General features: G+C 36.4%; 2 protein-coding genes across 2 annotated transcripts; both read right to left on the minus strand.

Moving 5' to 3' along the window:
* Positions 1-674: 674 nt before the first annotated feature.
* LOC114688072 (olfactory receptor 145-like) lies at positions 675-1,616 on the minus strand. Its single transcript, XM_028862679.1, has one exon. The coding sequence runs from the start codon at positions 1,605-1,607 to the stop codon at positions 675-677; it is 933 nt and encodes a 310-aa protein (XP_028718512.1). The 5' UTR covers positions 1,608-1,616.
* Positions 1,617-15,997: 14,381 nt separating this feature from the next.
* On the minus strand, positions 15,998-17,187 carry LOC114688070 (olfactory receptor 145-like). Its single transcript, XM_028862677.1, has 2 exons — positions 17,174-17,187; positions 15,998-16,934 (listed from the first exon to the last, which is right to left on the minus strand). The coding sequence occupies exons 1-2, from the start codon at positions 17,185-17,187 to the stop codon at positions 15,998-16,000; spliced, it is 951 nt and encodes a 316-aa protein (XP_028718510.1).
* Positions 17,188-26,238: the final 9,051 nt, after the last annotated feature.

Genomic DNA, 26,238 nt, shown 5'->3' on the forward strand with positions numbered 1-26,238 from the left:
TTATATTAAACAAAATATTCCAATATCCTACCAATGATCAGATTAAAAATAGACTAAAATGTGTTTTGTTTAATGATGAAGAAATTCTTAATAACATAGGTACAGGGATGTGGGGGTATTGTGTCCCCCAAAATATTGTGTATTCTAATAAATTTATCTGGGGTCAGAGAACAGACAGCCACTAGATACAAAGGCTAGAAAATGGTGGCACTCACACCTTTAATCCTAGCATTCCAGAGATAGAAATCCCTCTGGATCTCTGTGAGTTCAAGGCCACATTGGAAACAGCCAAGCATGGTGACATGCCTTTAATCCCAGAAAGCCAGCCTTTAATCCCAGGGAGTGGTGGTAGAAAGTAGAAAGATATATAAAGCGTGAGAACCAGAAACTAGAAGATTTTGGCTGGTTAAGCATTTGGCTGGTTAAGATTTTGGCTGGTTAAGCTTCAGGATTTCGAGCAGTAATTCAGCTGAGACCCATTCCGGATGAGGACTCGGAGGCCTCCAGTCTGAGGAGACAAGACCAGCTGAGGATCCGGCGAGGTGAGATAGCTGTGGCTTGTTCTGTCTCTCTGATCCACCAGCATGGACCCCAATAACTCTCCTCAGGTTTGATTTTATTAATAAGAACTTTTAAGATTCCTGCTACACAGGGATGAACATATTAATTTTTGATCAAAACAACCTCCTGATAAAGGTTTTTCTCAGGGCAACTTTAACATCTTTGTTCCTCAAGCTATAGATTAATGGGTTCATCATAGGAACCAATATGGTATAAAAAATGGAAGATCTTTTTCCCTGATCCATAGACCCAACTGAGGAGGGCTGAAGATACATAAATGCACCTGAACCAAAGAACAGAGAAACAGCAATTATGTGAGAGCTGCAGGTGCTAAAGGCTTTAGATCTGCCCTCAGTGGATCTCATTTGAAAAATGGTAGAGAGGATGAATCCATAAGAGGTAAAGATAATAACACTGGGCACAATGATATCTATCCCACCTACAATAATAATCTCTATCTCATTGGCAAAAGTGTTGGTGCAGGAGAGCTGCAACAAAGGAAGCAGATCACAGAAATAGTGGTTGATGGTGTTTCTGTCACAAAAGGTCAATCTAAGCATCCATCCAGTGTGGATCATGGCACCAGAAAATCCCATTATGTATGAACCAAGCATAAGATAGGAACACATCTTGGGAGACATTGCAGTGTTATACAAGAGTGGGTTACAGATAGCCACATAACGGTCATAGGCCATTGATGTCAGAACACAGCATTCACTGACAGCAAAAAAACAGAAGAAATATAGCTGGGTCATACATCCCACGTAGGAGATAACATTCTTCCTTACTAAGAAGTTCATCAGCATTTTGGGTGTAATAACAGAGGAATAACAGAGATCAATGAAAGACAAGTTTAAAAGGAAAAAGTACATGGGGGTATGAAGGTGAGAATTCAGCACAATTAAAGTTATCAAAGCTGCATTCCCAAGTGCTGTGGTTGTATATATTAGCAGAAAGAGTAAGAACAGGGGTAACTGGAGATCAGGGTCATTTGTCAATCCCTGTAGAATGAATTCAGTCACCAAAGAACCGTTTTTCAGACCCATTCTTCTTTAAGATAATCTGTAAACACACAAAAAAATATTGTGGCATTATAAGACCACAAAAAAAATTCTGCCACAGCTTCTATCACACTTGTGAAGTACCTGGTGGAAATGCCTTACATCTACCTATTTGAGTTAATGAAATTTGCTATCAACATGTAGAGTGATATTTTCCTAGGTTCGTGCATAAAGCTAAATGGAATAAAGTCAATGACCCACAGTCTAAAATGCCATGACCACTGCTGTCATTTGAAAGCAGGACTGCTCAGATGTCCAAATAAGAGGTGGCAGGACAAGTATGGGTTCCTCATCGCTCATATTCATCTTGTCATTGTTTCAGCCCTGGGCAGATATACGGAGAACCTGTGGCAATCTGGATTTACCCCATCTAAATACAACTGTGGTGGCATCAGGACCACCTACATCATTTCAAATATAAACTTTAGAATTTCCAGAGTTTAAGATAGTTAGACCTGTGCTTGCTATGGGAAAGCATTAATCTAGAAGGATTTGAGAGACGTCCTTCAATAAATATGTAACTTACTGAATGTAACACTGTGTCCCTTTCCTCTACTGAATTTCTTAACACTCCATGCTGCCCTTTCCAGAATATTCCCCCGAGAATTCTTTTTATTCTTATAATTACATAATATAATATGAAAGAAATTTCATGAGGTTCTTGCACTTTGATGTGAAGCTACTTCACAAGGCAAATGCCCAAGACACTGAAGGGAAACAGTGCATTACCTTTCCTATGTGGGAAATATAAAACAGTTTCATTCATCAACAGAGGGTAGAGGATTCATGGCCGGGGCTATAGGATTAAAAATCAAGTTCTGCTGGCTAAATCACAAAATGATTCAAATGAGAATCATAGTTAAGTCTGGATATCTAATTTCAACAAATTATTGAAGTTAAGAATGATGTGTGCTTTGATTTTCTAACAAAAAAAATTAAATTATCACTACCTGTGTATACATTCCTATGTAGGACAAAGACATGAATAAACTCCATTTTGGAGAACTTTATAACTAAAAAATGGGTCAAAATAGTTAATAATCTTTGTCATTTTAGATATTGTATCTAAACATGTTAAAGAAAAACCAAAACACCAGCATAAAGAAATTTCAACTTACCTCATCATGTAAGAAATGGTTTTATTTCATTCCTTTGCCCTTTCGTTGTGACAGGGCTCTATAAATCTATGAGGGTTTCAATCCTTTGTTTCTACCAGGACACAACACAAAGTTATTTTTCTTATACCATGAAATCTCCATTAATTTGTCTTAATTTATCAAATACCCCTTAATCATTTAAAGTGGTATCTTCTTTTCATCACACTTACCACCAGATGAAACACCAGAAATTTTGCATACTTCACTAGCATGAAATACTTGGTTATGAACAAGGTAGAGGCTTTCTCATTCTCCTCTCAGGGCACAGACACAGATATAAAAAAGACATGAGATGATGGTGTTCACACGCTAGACCAGGATGTGTCTTTTGTTCCTTAGAGACTTGGCACTTCTCTGTAGGGACTGTACTTCTGTGCTTGAGCCAACTTTGAAACCCACCTCCCAGTAACCTTCATATCTTTAGGGAAATCTATTGTGCAGCTTCCCTTTCTCATTGTTTCTCCATCCTTAATGGTGGCTTCCACAGATTCTATTCCCAGTATTCCTCATTATCTTATTATTTTTTAACCATGGAGTACACTAAAATATCTAAGGTATTATTTATCCTAAGAGTTCCGCAAATCACTTTACAAAAATAATTTATTGTTGCTGTGTTTTGTCTTCAGTGACCAAGATCAATTTCAGGAAGTCCTTGATACCAAGCACGAGTTCTTCTATTGAGCAACATCCCAAATCATGTTTAAATATTACATCATAGCTAAGTCATTTCAATACATACATGACATTTCTGCTTTACTTTCCAGTTTTGTTCTTACATTGTAGTACTTTATAGGTGAGTTCAACAATATTTAAACACATTTTAGAATAAGTATGGAATGCAGGGAGTTACTGATACAAGCTATTTAACTAATGGATTCATTTTCATAAAATGGAATTATAAAAAGATCATGTCTTCAACTGTATCATTGTGGCGATTAAATAGAAAAAATTCATAAAACTAGTTACAATAAATCATAGTGAAATGTTAGCTATGAATATAAATCTTATTGGCTTTATGAAGGGGTCATTTTTAATTTATTTATCATTAGTATAAAATATCCTAGGTCAAATGTATTTTTCATCTCAAAGCAAAAGTTAGCTTATTCATTTCCCAGAGATTATTAGTCATAGGAGGGTTTATTTTAAGGAGCTTAGACTACAGCTACTTACCGAACTGGGATTAGTTATTAGGGAATGAATATGTTATGCACATTTTAGCACCTGTGAGTTGTCAAATACATTGTCCAGTTTCATTCTGTCACTCTCCATTCCTACTTTGCTTTATTTATTCATTTATTTATTTTTGTTCCCAAAGCAAGTGTGGTCAAATATCAGTACTAGTAGAACAGTTTATGGTCTTCCATGTCTTCTCAATTGTATAATATACTGAGTCAAACTTATTAAACATAGTGTCTATTCAAAAACAGGAATTGAACCAAGAGTTTAAATTAAATTAAGAATTGCAACTTGCCCTTGTTTTTATAAAAATAAGACATAAAGCTTTGTGGACAATGATAAGTGTTTTATTATTTTAAAATTTCTTTTAGAGAATAATAATTTTAAGTAAATTCTAAAAAAATTTATTTGTGGAGCCTAAAAGTACAGGTCAATGGTACAGGTCTTGGCTAGCATACACAAGACTCTGTGTATTTATCCATCACTGACAATAAAAAAAGGATGGCCACCTATTTGAAACTCACAGGTGCTGATGTAGTCCCTATGCAAAATCAAGGTGACTTTAATAAGGTAAATCATCTTTTTCTAAAGTAGAACATACATATAACATTCAATTTTTTTAAAAAAAATAACATTTTATATAGGGCCAAGCTCAAAGCCATTGACATATCTACAATAACAGACGACATAAATCCTGTTCATGAAGGCCAATGAACTATAAGAATTTATGTTCAAAATGTAAATGAAATTTGGAAAGTATCATGAACAAAATGAGTTTGACAGACAAATTGAAACAAACAAATAAAATAACACAACAATCCAAAAGATTAAGAGAAACCAGATAGCAGATTAGAATCACACAACCCTTTTTAGCCTAAGCATCCTGGAATTATGGCTTCCTAGTGAGGCAGGTATCTAAGTGTTTTTTTTTTTTTTTTTTTTTTTTTTTTTTTAAAAAAAAAAAAAAAAAAAAAAAACAAAAAAACAGAGTCTTAGAAACTTAGGTTTGAAGTTTTGAAAAACCAGAGACTTGGTGTAGCAGTTAGCCAAAGCCTCTGTTTTGTAAGAAATGGCTAGTCTAGCCTGATTCATGGGAATTCAGAGTCTGAACCAACAACCAGGGAGCCTGCATGGCACTGAGCTTTTGCATATATATGACAGTTGTGTAGCTTGCTCTATTTGTGTGACTCCTGGCAATGGAAGCATGGCTGTCCCGGGTCTTCTTGGTGGTTCTTGAGAACCTATTTCTCATGCTGGATTGCCTTGCAAGCCTGAATAGAAGGGGAGGTGCTTGGACTTATGACAGCTTGAAAGGTCAAATTTTGCTGATGCCCACAGGAGTACTGTCCCTTTCTGACTGAACACAGAAGAAGGATGGAGGGGAGATGGTGGAGAGGGTGGAAGGAGAGAAGAGAGGGGAGACAGTGTTTGGGAAGTAAAATAAATAAATTAATTTTAAAAAATAACCAGAGACTTAGAAAGCCTTTGATTCTGGTCATTAGAACAGAGGGTGTGAAAGAGTACATTATCACTGACCCCAAGTTTTCCTGGCAGTGAGGTGGAGGGGAGGGTTATTAAAAAGGGAAAATGTGGTTGGTGTCACTAGGGAAAATGGACAGGGAAACATGCAAAATAAAAATGCTGACTGAACTTAACTGATTTGGGAGCTGTATTTCAAGCTACTACTTGAGAAGAAGTACTCTGCCTTTCTCAATATGAAAGCCTGCTTTAACAAGAAGCCATTGTATGAAAGATGTGACTAAGGTATCTGCTTTGAGAAACAAGTATATTATAGACTTTTCTTACTTTTGGAATTTACAGAAAAAGTTACTATACCATTTTGATGGCATCTACTTTGTGGTCAAGTGTGGCTTTTGCAGATTTTAACTGAATAAAGATCATGAAAAGTCTGTCAAATGAGACTGGTTTCAGAAACAGGCTATCCTCAGAGCAAGATCCTAGATAGATGAGCCAACCAATGAGCTCTGAGTTCAGTTGAACAACCTTGACTCAATAAAAAAAGCAAAGTAAGATCACAGCAATGAAGATACCAGACATTAATGCAAGCTTCCACATACAAATGTACATGTGTACATGTGCAATCACATGCACCTACACTATACATACACACATGCAATGCCCATGTAATTTTAATTGGCATTGAAAGTTTAAGTCATGATAAATTCTTCTGGTGAAATAGATTTCTGTAAAATATTTTCTTTAAGCCTCATAGTAATCATGAGTCAAAGATAAATACTTTTTTTAAAAAAAAAAACACAGCTATTTTAAACTCCAGTTTCAGGGGTTTTCTCTCCTCAGTTGAGGTGCACAACCATATACAAATACACATATATAAATAATGTTTAAATCTTTATTCTAAAAAATCAAATTATCTCAGATCATGCCATCCTATATAAAAGAACTTACAAACATCTCTGTAAAACTTGTAGAACTGATAACTCCTTTCAAGGAAGTAACTGCATAAAAACTTATCCCAAAGTAATATTCTTTTCTATATACAAATAAGAAACTTAATTAACAATACAGAAATTAGAAAAATTTGCCATTCATATCAACTTCAGAAATGCCTAAAAATAAACCCAAGTGAAGAACAGAGGACTCTACATTCCCCATTCATATCAACTTCAGAATTGCCTAGAAATAAACTTAAGTGTGGACATGAGGACCCTATAATTGGGACTTTAAATTTATTGATAAAATACTAGAGGATGGGAAGACTAATGCTCATGGATTAGAAGAATTAATATCATCCAAATGGCTATATTACCAATAAAGATATGCAGATTCATTATAAGTATTATAAAATCTCAATAATATTTTCACAGAAATAGAAAATTCCTAAAAGTAGTATTGAAACATGAAAGACTCTAAATATCCAATGAAAAACCTAAAAAGATAGTGCTGTGGGATATTGCTCTTATAAACTGATTTAATAAAATCAGTAGCCAAGCAGGAAGTATAGGTGGGGTAAGAGGATGAGGAAAACTGTGGGAAGAAGAACACTGATTCAGAAGATGCCAGTCTGCCATTGAGGGAGCAAAATGCAATGGCACACAGGTAAAGCCATGGAATACGTGGCAAAATATAGATTAACAGAAATGGGCTGAATTTAAGTGTAAGAGCTAGTCAGTTGTAAGCCTGAGGTAATGGCTGATCAGTTTTGATTAATACAAGCCTCTGTGTGTTTACTTGGTGTGAGTGGATGCAGACTGGGTGGGACACAGGAAAACTTACAGCTATAGATAGCATCCAACATGGGGCAAGAGTGTCCACCTAAAAACTGAGAGAGCTTAAGAAGAGATTATAAATGTAGCTAAGAGCAACTTCTTAGTTCATGTCGCTCATGGTGAGCCTAGGTACAATTATGTGTCCCCTGGATGTGGCAGGTTCACGGAATGCAGGATAGAGCTATAGCATGGCAGTTATTGCTGAGTTACACAGAGGTTTCTGCAAGCCATGCAACATGGTGCAAGGTAGATATAGCTTTTACTACTACTGAAAAAAAAGTAAAAAAAAAAAAAAAGAAGAAGAAGAAGCTTCTGGGCTACACACTGCTAGATGGAAGCATAGACCCACTGCCTCCCAGAGTGAGCAGACAGCATGGCTCACAGAGCTAATGCTGAGTTATCTCTACCATGTTAAAAAGCTGAGATGGGTAGGGTCAGCAGCCAAGGCTGCTGCTTCAGTACTAGCAACTGCATTTAAAACAATACATTCACAATAAGAAAGATCCAGTGGAATATGACTTTAAATGGTTTACAATGTATGTAAACATGCATGTAGGCTTGAAAAAGAGAAAAAATAAATGTAGACAACTATATAAAAAAGAGTTTTAAAAAATAAAGTCTTTAAAGAGTCAGTAAGGGTAATATAAAAAATAAGCCATGTAAAGTTGGATATTACACAGAGAGTCTGAATTATATTGTCTTTGGGATTTTTAACTGCAGAGAGACATTTGATTGTAAAAGCTGCTGATATATATATATATATATATATATATATATATATATATTTAATTTTTTATGTCTATAATATACTTTAATAAGAAATAAATCATTTCTTACACTCCATTAAGGTATACAAGGGATTTCTCTACTGATAACAGACAATTATGTCACTTAATAATTCTGTCTTTGCCCCTGGCTACATCTGCCTTATTTTCTTACTTTCAGACATTATGCAAAAACACATCAAAACAATTTTTTTTAGTTTTATATAATTCTGTTCAATATCTTTTTTTTATTTTACAACACAATTCAGTTCAACATAATAGCCACAGATTCCCCTGTTCTCCCCCTCTCGCCCCCCTCCCCCAGCCCACCCCCCATTCCCACATCCTTCAGATCAAGTTCTCTCCCGAGGACCTGGGTCGACCTGGTAGACTCAGTCCAGGCAGGTCCATTCCCCCCCTCCCAGACCTAGCCAAGTGTCCCTGCATAAGTCCCAGGATTCAAACAGCCAACTCATGCAACAAACCCAGGACCCGGCACCAATGCACAGCTGCCTCCCAAACAGATAAAGCCAAATGACTGTCTCACGAATTCAGGGGGCTGATCCAGTTGGGGGCCCCTCAGCCTTTGGTTCATAGATCCTGTGCTTCCATTCATTTGGTTATTTGTCCCGGTGCTTTATCCAACCTTGGCTTCAACAATTCTTGCTCATATGAACCCTCTTCTTTCTCACTAATTAGACTCCCAGTGCTCCACCAGGGGCCCAGCCGTGGATGTCTGCATTCAGATTCCTCAGTCCTTGGATGGGGTTTATGGCACAACTATCAGGGTGTCTGGCCATCCCATCACCAGAGTAGGTCAGTTCCTGCCATCTCGCGACCATTGCCAGCAGTCTTTTGAGGGGGTATCTTTGTGGATCTCCGTGGGCCTCCCTAGCTCTCTGCTTCCTCCCATTCTCACCTTGTCAGGTGGTCTTCATTTACCATGGCCTCCTATTCCTTGTTCTCCCTCTCTTTTCTTGATCCAGCTGGGATCTCCCACTCTCTTTCCCTCGACCATCGCCCTTCATTGTTCCCACTCATGACCAGGCTCTTCATGTAGATCTCGTCCATTTCTTCGTGTCTTTTTTGGGGGTCCCGTTTTCCAGGTAGCCTCACTGGTGATGTGAGTAGCAGTCCAGTCATCCTTGTTCCACATCTAGCATCTTCCTATGAGTGAGTACATACCATATTTGTCTTTCTGAGTCTGGGTTACCTCACTCAGGATGATTTTTTCTAGATCCATCCATTTGCCTGCAAACCTCATGAAATCATTGTTTTTATCTGCTGAGTAGTATTCCATTGTGTATATGTGCCACAATTTATTTATCCATTCTTCAGTTGAAGGGCATCTAGGTTGTTTCCAGGTTTTGGCTATTACAAACAATGCTGATATGAACATAGCTGAGCAAGTGCTGTTGTGGTATGATTGAGCATTTCTTGGGTATATGCCCAGGAGTTGTATAGCTGGATCTTGGGGGAGATTGATTCCCAATTTTCTAAGAAAGTGCCATATTGATTTCCAAAGTGGTTGTACAAGCTTGCATTCCCACCAGCAGTGGAGGAGAGTTCCCCTAGTTCCACATCCTCTCCAGCATAAAGTGTCTTCAGTGTTTTTGATCTTAGCCACTCTGACAGGTATAAGGTGGTATCTCATATGTTTTGATTTGCATTTCCCTGATGATTAGGGATGTTGAGCAATTCCTTAAATGTCTTTCAGCCATTTGAGTTTCCTCTGTTGAGAATTCTCTGTTTAATTCTAAAGCCCATTTCTTAATTGGAAATAGAAACAGTCATTAAAGGTCTCCCAACCAAAAAAAGCCCAGGACCAGATGGTTTCAGCGCAGAATTCTACCAGATCTTCAAAGAAGAGTTAATACCAATACTCTCTAAATTGTTCCACATAGTAGAAACAGAAGGAACATTACCAAACTCCTTCTATGAGGCTACAGACCGATCTCCCTCATGAACATTGATGCAAAAATACTCAATAAAATACTGGCAAACAGACTCCAAGAACACATCAGAACAATTATCCACCATGATCAAGTAGGCTTCATCCCAGTGATGCAAGAGTGGTTCAACATACGAAAGTCCATCAACGTAATACACCATATAAACAAACTCAAAGAAAAAAAACCCACATCATCATCTCACTAGATGCAGAAAAGGCATTTGACAAAATCCAACACCCCTTCATGATAAAAGTCTTGGAGCGATCAGGAATACAGGGAACATACCTAAACATAATAAAGGCAATTTACAGCAAGTCAACAGCCAACATCAAATTAAATGGAGAGAAACTCAAAGCAATTCCACTAAAATCAGGAATGAGACAAGGCTGTCCACTCTCGCCATACTTATTCAATATAGTACTTGAAGTTCTAGCCAGAGCAATAAGACAACATAAGGAGATTAAGGGGATTCAAATTGGAAAGGAAGAAGTCATGCTTTCCCTATTTGCAGATGACATGATAGTATACTTGAGTGACCACAAAGATTCCACCTAGGAATTGATAAAGCTCATAAACACCTTCAGCAACATAGCAGGATACAAGATCAACTCAAAAAAATCAGTAGCCCTCCTATATACAATGGACAAAGAAGCTGAGAAGGCAATTAGAGATACAGCACCTTTTACAATAGCCAAAAATGACATAAAATACCTTGGGGTAACACTAACCAAGCAAGTGAAGGACCTATATGACAAGAACTTTAAGTCTCTGAAAAAAGAAATTGAAGAAGATATCAGAAAATGGAAAGATCTCCCATGCTCATGGATAGGCAGGGTTAACATAGTAAAAATGGCAATCTTACCAAAAGCAATTTACAGATTCAATGCAATCCCCATCAAAATACCAACACAATTCTTCACAGACCTGGAAAGAATAATACTCAACTTCATATGGAAAAACAAAAAACCCAGGATAGCTAAAAGAAACCTGTACAATAAAACAACTTCTGGAGCCGGGCGGTGGTGGCGCACGCCTTTAATCCCAGCACTCGGGAGGCAGAGGCAGGCAGATCTCTATGAGTTCGAGGCCAGCCTGGGCTACCAAGTGAGCTCCAGGAAAGGCGCAAAGCTACACAGAGAAACCCTGTCTCGAAAAACCAAAAAAAAAAAAAAAAAAAAAAAAAAAAAAAAACTTCTGGAGGCATCACAATCCCTGACTTAAAGCTCTACTATAGAGCTACAGTAATAAAAACAGCTTGGTATTGGCATAAAAACCGACATGTGGACCAAAGGAATCGAATTGAAGACCCTGACATTAACTCACACACCTATGGACATATAATTTTTGACAAAGAAGCCAAAAGTATACAATGGAAAAAAGAAAGCATCTTCAACAAATGGTGCTGGCATAACTGGATATCAAAGTGTAGAAGGCTGCAAATAGATCCATATCTGTCACCATGCACAAAACTTAAGTCCAAGTAGATCAAAGACCTCAACATAAATCCAGCTACTCTGAACCCGCTAGAAGAGAAAGTAGGAAATAGTCTTGAACGCATTGGCATAGGAGATCACTTCCTAAATATAACACCAGTAGCGTAGACACTGAGACCAACAATCAATCAATGGGACCTCTTGAAACTGAGAAGCTTTTGTAGAGCAAAGGATACGGTCAACAAGGCAAGGATACGGTCAACAAGGCAAAGCGACAGCCTACAGAATGGGAAAAGATCTTCACCAACCCCACATGTGACAGAGGACTGATATCCAGAATTTATAAGGAACTCAAGAAATTAGACATCAAAACGACCAACAGTCCAATTGAGAAATATATTTAATTTTTTAAAAAATATAAAAAAATTATATATATAATCTTGAATTCCAAATCTATATCTAAAGATATGTTGCTTTGGAAAAGTGGTTCTGCTTTTGTTTCCACAGAAGATGAGAACCTGTGGATTGTTTTCAAGCTAATATGGTTTGACCAGCCAAGAACCCCTGAAAGGTCTTCAATGACACCATGGCCCAAATCATCCTACATCCAAAATCAGCTTCAAGGCAAATGGCTCAGAGAATACAACCTCACAAACTACTACAGTCAGGACTTGACCATAATCCTAAAATTTTCTTAATGTCCCCATAAGATTACCAGTGCCCTCTATCAGCAGGAAGTAGCCTAGAAAACTCTACCCACATTCCCCAAAAATAGATTATGGATGTTTGATTTTGTTTTGGTTATTGGTTACAAATTGTTATTGGTCATAGTCAATCTCTTTCTAAATGAAGAAAGGGGGATGTGATATAAAAATATAATATAAATGTTTTACATTGGTATAGATTTTAGTTTATTGATACAAATTTAAAGTTAATTTTGTTATACTGTATGTATATTTCTACTCTTGTTTAAAATATTTTGTTTTAGCAGCTCATTTAAAATTGTAATGTATTGTTGAGAAATACAGATTAATAATAAGTCATCTATGATAATCAAACTTATAGTCATGTTAAGTTTTCTAAGTATACATAGCTATATTTCAATTAGATTGATAATCTTCAAACACTTCAAAGACCTGCAGTGCAGCTGGAGTTTTCTCTCCGGGTCCCACCAAGCCCCAGCAGTCCAACAGCCCACTTATAAAATAAACACAGAGATGCTTATATTATTTAAACTGTTTGGCCTAATGGCTCAGGCTTCTAGATAACTAGTTCTTACATCTTAAATTCATCCATTTCTATAAATCTATAGCTTGCCACGTGGCTCATGGGTTACCAGAATCTTCACATGCTGCTTGTCATGGCGGCAACTGGCAGTGTCTCTCTCCACTTTCCTGTTCTCTCAGTTCTCCTCTCTGTTAGTCCCACCTATATTTCCTGCCTGGCCACTGGCCAATCAGTGTTTTATTTATTGACCAATCAGAGCAACACTTTTGACATACAGACCAGCCCACAGCACTTCCCCTTTTCTTTCTTTTTTTTTTTTAAAGGAAAGTTTTAACTTTTACACATCTCAAAGCCAGCTTGTTATATTTTGGAATTTGGGCATAGCTTCTGTTAATACTTCCTGCTGGAGTGGGGCTCTGTATCTTATGGGGACACGAAGAAAATTTTAGGATTATGGAGTAGTCCATGAGGGTGTATCATCTGAACCAGTTGCCTTGAAATGGTTCTGGATGTTGGATCATCTGGGACTTGGTGTCATCGGAGACCTTTCAGGTGGTCTTGGCTGGTCAAACCTGATGTATCTTAATCAAGAAAAAATCCATAGCCTCTGGCTTTCTGTGGAAACAAAAGCAGAGTCTCCTTTCCAAAGCAACTTATTCTTACATCCAAATTTTGAAGTCAACGTACTTTTAAAATATATATTTTGGCATAACTCAACAGCTTTTACAATCAAATGTTTTTCTTCAGTTACAAATATCAAAGAGAACATAATCCAAATTCTCTGTGTGGTAGCCATCTTTCCGTGGCTTATTTTTTTATATTACCTCGAGCCTATTGCTTTAAACTGCAGCATTCTAAGACTGAAACTTCGCTATGACTGCTGGCTCTGCCCACTTCAGCTTCCCAAGATGGCAGTGGTACATTTTCTGCCAGCTCTGGGAGCCATCAGCTTTCAGAAATAGTGGGTCTATGCTTCTATCAAAGCAGCATGCACACCAGGAACTCGCCATAGTAGATAGTAGCTCAAACACGCAGGATGCCGCTAACTTGAAAGAGACAACTAGGAACTGTTTTTTTCTCTGTTTTAGAATCTCTTTACTCAGATTTTAGGTGGAAAGTCTTGCCAACACATTGGGTGCTATTTGTAGCTGGAGTTTTCTCTCCGGGTCCCACCAAGCCCCAGCAGTCCAACAGCCCACTTATAAAATAAACATACAGATGCTTATATTATTTAAACTGTTTGGCCTAATGGCTCAGGCTTCTAGCTATCTAGTTCTTACATCTTAAATTAATCCATTTCTATAAATCTATACCTTGCCACATGGCTCATGGCTTACCGGCATCTTCACATGCTGCTTGTCATCGCAGTGGCTGATAGTGTCTCTCTCCACTTTCCTGTTCTCTCAGTTCTCCTCTCTGTTAGTCCTGCCTATACTTCCTGCCTGGCCACTGGCCAATCAGTGTTTTATTTATTGACCAATCAGAGCAACACATTTGACATACAGACCATCCCACAGCACTACAAAATACAGCATTGAAAATGTTTTAAAAACATAGAATTTCTGGACTTTCTGTTGCTCCATCAGCATTCCATAGATGAAATAATCAAGAAGGCAGCAGCTCACAGTTCTCAGTGTCACACAGTCCACAGTCGAGTTGTCTGAACGTGGTCTGGGCCTTCCTGAAGCAGCATCTTATGTCAGAAGAAGACATAGGGGCTGAGAGCAAGAGTCACGACACAAGGAGGAGAATGAGCAGTAGAGGGATAAAAGTAGTCTTTTGTAAGGATTCCATGTCCATGCAAATGAATCCAGTTCTGCACGAGCCCGCCAGTGTCATCAGGACAACAGCTGCCCTGAACTGACCTTCTCTTAAAGGCACTCACATAGTACTTTACATTGGCGATTACATTTGGAAACATCTTTGAAGGGAGAGACTTAAACACAGTGAAGCCAGTGTTATTTGCTTTTACCATCAAGGAATACTTGAAAATTAAAACTTTTAAAAGCCGTTATCATATAACAGCACCCAAAACCCAATCCTCAGGAATATCTCAAAAAGGTATTGTCAGAGCTTTTGTTGTCTATTCAAAATTGATTCATGACATCATATTTAAAGCTTATTAATTTATTTGTATATCTTTTTTGTTATTTGCATGTGTGTACAAGTGTGTGCGTGTGCGCCTTTAGTCTAATCATTGAGTTCCTGGTCAAAGAGATATAGTATCTGCAACAGCAAGCTAAATGGTGCCAAAGGACGTAAACCTGATGTTGAACTCTAGTGAGCTTAAGGATCTGCCCATCTCTAACCATCCAGTCCTGGCATTAGAAATGTCTTCCATCACACTTAGCTTTTCTCAGGGGAGGGGGTTCAGTCAGGTTCTCAGGCGTACAAGCCCCCTGCCAATGGCACTCCCTTTCCAACCTCATCTTCAGTTTAAAATGACTGAGCAACAGGACATTTGCAGCATACTTCTAGTGTATGGAGAACATGGATTTTGAATTCTGAATATTAGAGATATTTAGAAGAGCAAAAAGGAAGGAAATTGTTAGTACCTTAAAATTCACTGTGAAGGTTCTATCGACCTCCCATCTTGGCTTTTTGTGACTGGAAGTAATTTGAAGTTTTATGTTTAAAATGTCCTTTTTTTTTTTTTTTAAGAAAACGGTAATACCTTCCACTTTAGTGACTGAGTCATTTCAAGGGTTCTTTCCAGGTCATTAATAGTCTCATTTGAACACACACAGACACACACACAACACACACACACACAGACACACACACACACACACTCACACACACACACACACACACACACACACACACACACACAAAACTAAAACAACTAAAAGAAAAACAGCTAAACATTTTTTTTGTCTTTATAAAACAAATGCATAATTACTGTCAAAAAAGAAATTTAAGTGCATTGTATCATAGCTGTGATGTGGGTTATATTTAATAGCCAATGGTGAAAGAATGTGATCATGAAGGACTGTCGTATCAAAATGACATGTGGTCATCTAAGAAAGGAAAACAGGAGCAGAGACAGACTATTTGACTCACAACTAAAAAAAAAGACAAATAAGAACTGCACTGCTAGATGATATATGCAGGCATTTGTTACTTATGTAATCTCCTTTAGGGCTTGTTAGAACCATCAGTGCTTTTAAGAATGTAGCAATGAACGGGGAAAAGTTATTTACTTACTGCTATTCTCAAATTGCTAAAATGCTGAAGGAAAATAGTTTCCCAATGGTGGAGAACAAAGAAAACCTACGGAAAATAAAACAATTTACAAATTCTCCTCTCCATGGTAGGAAAAAACAAAACAATACAATGAGGAATGTAGGAAAATAAATTGACCAATACACACTAACTCTTGGTGGTATTCCTATGGCAAAAAGATATCAAGTTCTGACTAAAACTTTCTTTTGGTTAGAGTCTTTTTCATAGCAATTTTAACATCCTTGTTCCTAAGGCTGTAGATTAATGGGTTCATCATGGGGACTACAATGTTATAAAAGACAGAAGATATTTTTCCCTGATCCATAGACCCAGCTGAGGAGGGTTTTAAGTACATAAATGCACATGATCCAAAGAACAGAGAAACAGCAATTATGTGGGAGCTACAAGTGCTGAAGGCTTTGGACCTGCCTTCAGTAGAATTTATTTTGAGAATGTTGGAAAGGATGAAGCCATAAGAGGTAAAGATGATGACTGTGGGCACAATGATGTCTTTTCCTGCTACAATGAACAACTCTATCTCATTGATGTAAGTGCTGGTGCAGGAGAGCTGCAGTAAAGGGAGGAGGTCACAGAAGTAGTGGTTGATGGTGTTTCCATCACAGAAGGTCAGTCTCAGGACACAACCAGTGTGGATCATGGCACCAGAAAACCCCATCAAATATGAACCAAGCATTAGATAGGAACATACCTTTGGAGACATAGCAATGTTATATAAGAGTGGATTACAAATGGCCACGTAGCGATCATAGGCCATTGCTGTCAATACATAACACTCAGAAATGACAAAAAAACAAAAGAAATAGAATTGGGTCATACATCCCTCATAAGAAATAACATTCTTCTTTAGTGTGAAATTCATTAGCATTTTGGGTGTTATAACTGAACAATAGCAAAGGTCAATGCAGGACAAATTAAATAGGAAAAAGTACATGGGGGTGTGAAGGTGAGAATTCAACACAATTAGCATGATCAAAGCCAAATTTCCCAAGGTTGTTATCATGTACATCACAAGAAAGAGGAGGAACATGGGTATTTGAAGGTCAGGCTGGTCTGTTAACCCCACCAAGATGAATTCAGTAACCAAGGAAGCATTTTCTAAAGCCATTCTTCTGTAAGGAAATCTGTAGGAACACAAAAAACAAAGATGAATTCAGGTAACATAAAAGAACACACCATCAATATTTCTCCTACATAAGTGAGGTGTCTAGTAGAACTGACTGAAATTGATCATTCTGAAACCAAAGAGCCACCTTGGATGGTACCATATTATTCAGTGTCATCATCTTGCCCATATCAGTCTTTAAACACTAAATGAGTTATAAAGCGACAACAGTGTATACAAGTTGACTGTAGTACTGTCATACCCAATATTACTATTAGAAAAACTAACAGAAAAGAGAGAGAGAAGCAAGATGTGTGAGAACAAATTGCCCTTTTTTTTTTTTTTTTTTTTTTTTTTTTACTATTGTTTCCCTGACTCAGCCTCTGCCTTAGGCTAGAAGAGGTTATAGCAACATGGTACTGAACTTCATCTAAATTGACCCTTGTAGAATTGGAAACATAAACAAAAGAGCCTCATTTCTTAGGTTCAGGAGGAGCTAATGTAGTGAACACTGCATCCATTCTTGTAGTTTAAAGGGAACAATCAGGTGTTGATGGCTTAACTTCTTAGAGGGAAACCAATGGTTTATCAATTACACTTCAAAATATAGCAAGCCTCAACCAGCCAATAACTAGAGAATTGCCTATTCTCTAGTTAAATGTGAAAAGCTTTTTCATATTGTAAAGTGCTTTTATGGTATAGCTGAGTCTCTCTCTCCTTTTTTTTCTCTCTGTCTCTCTGTCTCTGTCTCTGCCTCTCTGTCTCTGTCTCTGTCTGTCTGTCTGTCTCTGTGTGTGTGTGTGTGAGTGTGTATGTGTGTGTGTTTGTGCCCATGTGCATGAATGTATTTTCCAAGCATCTGATTCATAGCAAAATAAAGGGAACAGACCAAAATGAAATGTCATGAATGACATTTCTAGTAGTAATCTCCAGCTGGATTATCTCTGTCATGCAAGTAGGGACCGTGCTAATAAGGGCCATCCAAACAAGGACCCTCATGATCTTGGGGTCAGGGACTGGGGTTAGGCTGAAGTTCCTTGAAGTCAGCTGCAGCAAACCTGATGTTAAGTGTTTGGGATTCCTAGACCTTTCTTGTAAAAACCTTCCCTAGAAGGGACTACCTTCATTTTGTCATCTCTTATTTATGGCTCCCTCTCTGGTTTACATACGAGCCTGTCACAACAAAATCCATAAATTCAGAAGTGAGATAAATCTGTTGAAATAGAACTTGTTACTTAAGACACCACAAGCAGTTCCAGTTTTTGTCCAGAAACATTTTCTGCCCAGTTTGCAGGACATTTTTTTTTTTTTTGGTTAAATTTTACGACTGCACAAATTTGGAAAAGGAAGATCTTGGATGCTTGATTTTAGCTCAACACAAAGCCATTCACAAACATAATATGATCAAAGCTTAAAATGGAAAACTATGACCTCTATGACATGTGTAATCTAAAATAGCTTTATCCACACAATCAGGAAATAGTATGTTGTTTACTAGAGCAAATGGAGTGAAAAAAGAAGGTTTTTTAATGGGTAGAGTAATCTCAAAGTTCACTGGATAAACTGCTGAAAAGAAAAAGAAATGTTACAAATCCAAGATGTTGGTTTTAAACATACAGGGACTCTATGCCAAAAAGAAATCCATTCGATTGGGAAAGATGCCTAGACCTAGAAAACTACTGTTCAACATGTTAACAGAAATAATGCCCCCTTGTCAACTTGAATTTGGTAAGAGGATATATCTTAAGGTCATCTTCTCACTACATGCATAAACATTAAAACCAAATAAAAGTAGGTCTACATGCAAGAAAGCTATATTTGAATTAGCTTCATTGTTGGGCATTTCACAAGTAACACATGGGTCAAAACAAATTTCTTATCTCACATTATTGTTTTAGAGTTTAAACATATCTCAGGGAAGGTGTCAATTACAAATCAGCATAGAATTCAAAACTTACCCACTTTCGGTGAGAAAACGTCCTTACTTACCAATTTAATTTACCCTGAATTCCTGAAGAGGACTTAAATTTCCTTGATTCCAAGACGATGAACCACAAAATTAATATCCCATACTCTTCTGAAATCTTTCTGAGCTACTGATCATAATTCATAAAGCTACTCACTAACATTGAAGAATCACAGGGAAGCATACAGCTTTTCCTTTTATCACACTGACCACTGGGTGAGACACCAGAATATTTTACACAATTTATCACTATTCCACACTTGGCTATGGGTAATGAAGGGACTCTCTCTGTCTCTTTTCTGGCACTGGTCACAGAGCCCAGATATAAAGAGGAAATGGAGTTACTGCATTTATGTGCTAGGCAATGGTGTATGTCTAGATCTTTGGGGACCAGGTCTCTACTTAGGTACACCTTCTTCTTTAGGGATTGTACTTCTTCCTTGATTGAACCAATAATGAACTCCCATCTGCCAGTCATCTTTCATCTCTTAAGGGAAATCTGCTGCTTTTGATATTTTTCTCTTAGTTCCCACATTCTTTCATGGTAATGTTGCATGGGATCTACTTCCATTGTCATCTACTACCTCATTATTTTTTTTTAAGTTTTTTTTTTTTTTTTTTAAGGAAGTCACATTTTGGAAATTATTTTTCTCAACGTCATGTTTTGTTTTTAAAGATCTGTATCAAATTCAGGAATTCACCCATGCTAGAGATGAAGGCCACTGAGCAATATCACCAGACCTCCAAGTTCACTGTTACTGTTCTGTGTGTATTGGTGCACTCTTTCAATTCCATCACTAATGAGGTAGAAACAGGCAGATCTCTGTGTGTTCAAGGCTAAACTGGTTCCACATACTGAAATGCAGGACAGTGTAGGCTACATAATAAGACATTTCCTCAAAAAACAAAACAATGAATTAAAAAAACTAAAGCCAAATCACATTTAGGGTGTTGCAACTCAAGTTAATATTTTTTAACAATTACTGAAAATTTCCCAGTGGGTGCCCTGCTTGGTCATTAACAATTTATTAATGAGATGAACATTTTTCCAATAAAACATTGTTGATTTGTAGTTATCCAATAAAAAAGAATAAACAATAATAATTAAATGTAATATATAAATGAAATATCTACATACTAATGAAAATTTAATTTCATGCAAGAATTTGATATCTTCTTTAGTTTGTGTTTGTTTTCTTTTTATAGTTTCAACATTTTTTATATTGCTATAGCCTAACAGATTGCTAAAAAATCAAGGTGGAATAAATGGCATAAATGATCATCAAAATAATACATTAAAAAATGTTCAACATGGTTAGCCAGCAAAAATGCAAATTAAAACCAGTTTGATATTCCATCTCGCCCCAGTCAGAATGACTAGCATCAGGTAATCAAATGACAAGAAATGCTGGTGAGGATATGGAGAAAAATGAACTCTTATTCACTATGGTGGTATATAAACTGGTGCAATCACTATAGAAATCAGTGTGGTGTTCTTCAAAAATTTAGAAGCAAATCTACCATGACTGAACTACACTATCTCTGAACACATGGCCAAAGAACTATATATCCTGCTTCAATTATATGTGCTCATATATATTGATCACAGCTCTATTCACAATAGCTAAAATATGGAATAGGCCTGGATGTGAATGAAGAATTAATGGATGAGGAGATAATCATGTAATTCTTATCCTCGAGTCTCTTAATGCATAATATTATTCTACTGAATTTCATTGACAAACCCTTTCTTAATTTGTTTAATATTCTTATATAGATATTTGGTCATGGTTAATGATCTTTTGAATACATTGTTGAATTACTTATAATAGACTATCCTTGCATCCCTGGAATGAAGCACAACTTGTTATTGTGAATGCTTTTGGGGATGAGTTGTAATTTTGATATACCAATATTTTAATTAAAATGTTTCATTCCATTTTATTAGCAAAATGGATCCATACTTTTATTTCTTATTTATTTGTTTTATCAAATTTTAGAATTAGAATACTCTTTTAGATTTTCTAATTTACTGTAATACAGGATTTTATAATATGCCATAAAGATACTCTGAATTTCATCAGTCTATTGCAATGTATCCTTTTTATCTTTCATGTTATGAATTTGAGTCTTCTCTTTATTTTGGTTAAGATGGATAAGGAATAGACAGTCTGAGCTATCTTTGAAATAACCTTGTTTCATTTTTTTATTTCTATTTTCATTTCCATTTTTTTCTGCTTTAATTGTTATTATTTTTTCAAACTACTTATTTGGAGTTTAATTCATTTTTACTTTTCTAACACCTTAAGATATACTATTAAGTTATATTTTCAAATTTTCTCTTTTTTCAAAATATATTTCAGCTGTTAGCTTCTGTAATTTTAGAATCATTTTCCTTGTATCCACAAGTTCCAATATGTGAAGCTTTTCATTTCATCCTGTTCTAGAGATATTTTATGTTCTTCCAGATATATTTGATAGAATTATTTATCATTAAGAAGCATGTATTGTTCAGTCTCTGACTTAATATATTCCTCTATTCTTAGTTTCAGATTTATCCACTGTAACCATATAGACAACAAGAAGTCACTTCACATTTTTTGTTTGTTTTTACTGAAACTGGTGTTATGTTCTAAAATATGGTTTATTTTAGAAAAGTTCCACGAGATGCTGAAAAGAGTGCTTTTTTTTTTAGTTTTTACATAGATATTCCTTTGATGTCTACTAAATTTTTTGATCCATATGTCATTTAATTCTGATATTTATTTTTGCCTGGACACCTCACATTTGATTAAAAATGGGGTTTTGAAATTATCCAGTACTATTGTTTTGAGTTTAGTTGTTCCATGTATTTGGATGTGATAATGCTAGATGAATTTATATTTAGAAATGTAATGTCCCCTAGATAAGTGATTTTCTTCATCAGTATGATTTGATCTTCTTTATCCCTCTGAATAATCTTGCATTGAAGTCCATTTTTAAGGTATTGGTACTAGTAAACTAGCTTTCTTTCTAGTTGCATTTGTTTGGAATTCATATTTCTAGGCCATCACTCAAGGCTTTTTTTTTTTTTGGTCTTTTCCATTGATGTACATTTCTTAGATGCAAGATATGCACATTTATCCAAGTCTTCTAACATGTGTCTTTAATTGAGACTACCACATTAGTAATTAATTTTGAAAGTCATATTTTTATTCTGTTTTGTTTTTCGAGACAAGGGTTCTCTATGTAACAGCTCTGGCTGTCCTGGAACTGAAAGTCATATTTTAATTGCTGTCATATTCTTGTTTTATAATGTTTGACATTTTCCTAATTCTCACTTGTCTATTTGCTGTTGTAGTACAGTTTATTCTTTTCATAGTCTTATATATGTGTTTATCTTTCTCACCAGTATGCAGGATTTCTTTAGGTACCTCTCAGTTTCATGGCCATGAATTACTTTGCTTTGTATTCCTGTCTTTCTGTGCATTAGATGCAGCAGTATGATACATTATGGATGTCTGCCTTTCTGCTTTGCTTTTACTGAACTTAAGTTATGTTGGCTTTGTAAGGGACATTGCCTATCAGTCCCTAGTTACATAGCTAGTACAGAATGTTTTGTTGTGGAATTATATAGTAAATATATAATATAGAAAGAAATATTATATAGAAATGCAAAGTGATGTCTCAAAAAGAATAGATGGGGTGGGGGGAAGACTGCAACTCAAAACTCCATTTGTGCTTTTGTAAGCTCTTAACTGGAATTTACCCTGATCATATTCATTTCAAACTGTGCTAGCAGTTTACTTGTTAGAAGTTTATATGAAGTGAATTCAAGGTAAAGCTACCAAATCTCCCCTGTGTTTATGAAGAAGGAAACTAGTTTTCTATGTCATTCTGGATGTCCAAGTTTTCGCATTGTGTTGCAAATGCATTCCTTATTAACAGTAGGAAAAAGTTTCAGTCCTCGGGGAGGCTTTGCCCTGGAGGAGGTGGGAAGGGGGGATGGGCTAGAGGAGGGGGAGGGGGTCAGGAGGGGGAAGAACAAGGGAATCTGTGGCTGATACGTAGAACTGAATGATATTGTAAAATAAAATAAAAGGAAAAAAAAAACAGTAGGAAAAAGTGAGCCCCATGCTTTGCTTCTAGTCCTAATTCTTAATATGACAATTACACTTCTCTCTCTCTCTCTCTCTCTCTCTCTCTCTCTCTCTCTCTCTCTCTCTCTCTCTCTCTCTCTGCATTTGAGTATTTTTTGAGTATTGTTTAAATATGTGATGTCTGCACAGGTGTACCACAGAAGAGTGTCAAGTGTCCTGCTTTATCACCCGCATCCTAGGTCCTTTGAGACAGTACCTTACTAAATCTGGAGGTAGTGTCTGCCCAGCATCATCCATTATTCTTCCTGTCTCCAGGGTACAGCTTTCGTGTTATAAGCGTACTCATCGAAAACACTGGATTTATTTTATTATGGATGCTGAGCTCCACACTTAGACCTTATGCTTGTTCAGCAAATACTTATACTAAATGAAATATCTCTCCATCCTCAGCTCTGAGTACTTTAATAACAATATAATTCTTCTTAGTGCTTTCCCTCTTTGAAAAGAAAATCAAATAAGTACATCTTAAAGTCAATCAAAAAGTTATCAACTATATCATCTATAATAATTGTAGTAGTCTTAAATATTAAAAATTATTATTTAAATATTATTTTTCTTCAAATTTCCTTAAATGATGAGAACTCATATCAAAACAAATGTATCTTCTAATGTTGTAACAAGTTTTATTTATATTTTGAGATTTGTTGGATGAAAACTTCGTGAGATATTTTAATATGGATACTCCAATTAGTAGTAAAAGTTATAACAGTGTAAACACACCCAGTCTCTGGAGAATTAGAAACAATGGAAATGTTATTTTGAATATTTATGAAGATTGTCCAATCTATAAGAAAAGCCTTTTATCTCAAAGTAAGAAAATTACAAATGAAAGAAAATCTGAAAGCTCAGCTGTTTTTGTTGCTGGAGGGCTTCTCTCCAGGTTCCCCAAGCCCCGCAGTCCTACAATCCACTTATAAAATAATCACTCAGACACTTATATTACTTATAAACTGTATGGCAGTGGCAGGCTTCTTGCTAACTGTTCTTATATCTTAAATTAACCCATTTTTATAAATCTATACCTTGCCACGTGGCTGGTGGCTTACCGGCGTCTTTACATGCTGCTTGTCCTGGCGGTGGCTGCAGTGTCTCTCCTTCTTCCTGTTTCCCCAATTCTCCTCTCTCTTGTCCCACCTATACTTCCTGCCTGGTCACTGGCCATCAGTGTTTTATTTATATAGAGTGATATCCACAGCACTTCCCCTTTTCTTCTTTTTTATAAAAGGAAGGTTTTAACTTTAACATAGTAAAATTACATATAACAAAACAGTTATCAAGCAAGAATTACAGTTACAATATTAAAGAAGATGTCCTATCTATCTTATATTTGTGAGTTTAAGGTTTTATATCTAACTTATCTTTTATCATAACTGAGGAAATTACAACTATCGAGTCTTTAACCACATCAAAGCCCTGAGAAGGAACATAATGGTACCTGAGAAATGGTAGATGGATGCAAGCAACTTTCAGGAATCTTGCAAGAGTAGACCAAGACAGCTAGCAGCCTGGACAATCACCTAATGATTTTTTAGCATTGTTGGTGCATTTAAATTGGCTACAGGCCTAGAGTATCTGACAGACCATTTTTAGAAGCAGGAATTCTGAAAGACCATCTTACTCTGTCTTGGCAGAATGCAGTGGTCACTGTACTCTGCCAATATAAACTTTGGAGTGAAAACCGGTGATGCCAATGGCCACCAAATAATCATAATACACAAATCAACAACCACTTACACTAAATTTCACAATGCTTAAATACAAAGTTATGATAAAAACACTAAAATTGTGAATACTTCTGTAGCACAAACCTTTCTGTTGTTTTTTTTTTTTTTTTTTTTTTTTTTTGGTTTTTCGAATCAGGGTTTCTCTGTGTAGCTTTGTGCCTTTCCTGGAACTCGCTTTGGAGACCAGGCTGGCCTAGAACTCACAGAGATCCGCCTGCCTCTGCCTCCCGAGTGCTGGGATTAAAGGCGTGCACTACCACTGCCCGGCTCTGTTGTTCTTAGATTAATGTTCTTCAACACAAATGTCTTTGGTCTATTTGCCCAAAGAGGAAAAAAAAAGAATGCAATCTCCAATTCTTGGCCAGAAGTATAATAATTTGAGTTTGACCACAAAATTTCTTTCAATTGCTTGATTTATTCATTGGTTTAACATTTGGATGTTTAAATTTTCCCAGCTGAAACGGGAGGTTTTACTAACTACAGAACTATAAAGAATCCGCAAATAAATGTCCAGAGATCAGAAAGCTTTAATTGTCCCCATATATTCTAGGACAATTAGAAATAATTGTTCAGGAATTAATATTTCTTTATGATAAATAACTTAAACCTATCCTACTTAGGGAAATCTAGAAATTTTAATTTGGAGATTTGAATAGTGGGGTGCTTTAAATTTCACATTATTTCCAAATTCCTAACTTGAGCTTCAATTATCATTTCTTCTTTATTCTTAATCAATCAATCAACTAATTAATTAATTTGCTTATGTGTGGTGTGTACATACCACAGTTCATGTGGGGAAGTCAGAGGACAACACTGGGAATCAGGTTTTTTTTTTCCTTCTGTTATGTGGGTGCTAGGAACTGAACATAGGGCATCAGCCTGAGGAGCAGGTGCCTTTGCCTAATCAACTATCTCATCTGACCACTATGTTATTTTTTGATTCCACCCAAATGTAGCCATTCCCTTTCCACAGCCCAACATCATTGGCATATGCCTGTTGCGGACTGTAGCTTTTCTCAAAATTTTGAAAATGGAAGACAATACAGTGTCTCACAGAGATATAAATTTACATGGAAATGTATCTTCTAAACCCTGTTAGAGAGGGAAGTCATAATCTGGATTTGCGTCTTGGAGAGCATGGCGGAATGTTGTTAGGCTCTTTTCTTTCCTATTCTCATCTTCTTAAATATCAAACACATGAAAACATTTCAAATTCATATTTTTATTATTTTTGTACAAAATCTGGCTTTTTGAGCCAATCACCTCTAAACTACTTAAAATCACAACAAAGAGTGCCACTAAGTTATCTTCTAATGGAAAGTTAATCAACATTTAACATGAGAAATGTGTTAATCATCTAAAAACAGAGGCAGTAAGCTTTCAAAACGGAATTGTTTTTTCTTTCACATTTACTGACACAAAAATATTAAGTACATTGAAAAGTACTTGAGACTTTTTATTAGAATAACTGTAATACTTTAA

This window comes from Peromyscus leucopus, chromosome 7 (genome assembly GCF_004664715.2).
Source record: "Peromyscus leucopus breed LL Stock chromosome 7, UCI_PerLeu_2.1, whole genome shotgun sequence".
NCBI classification, from domain to species: Eukaryota; Metazoa; Chordata; class Mammalia; order Rodentia; family Cricetidae; genus Peromyscus; species Peromyscus leucopus.

Excerpts from the sequence above, each read along its gene's own strand:
- LOC114688072 (XM_028862679.1), bottom strand. The coding sequence starts at position 1,607 with ATGGGTCTGAAAAACGGTTCTTTGGTGACTGAATTCATTCTACAGGGA.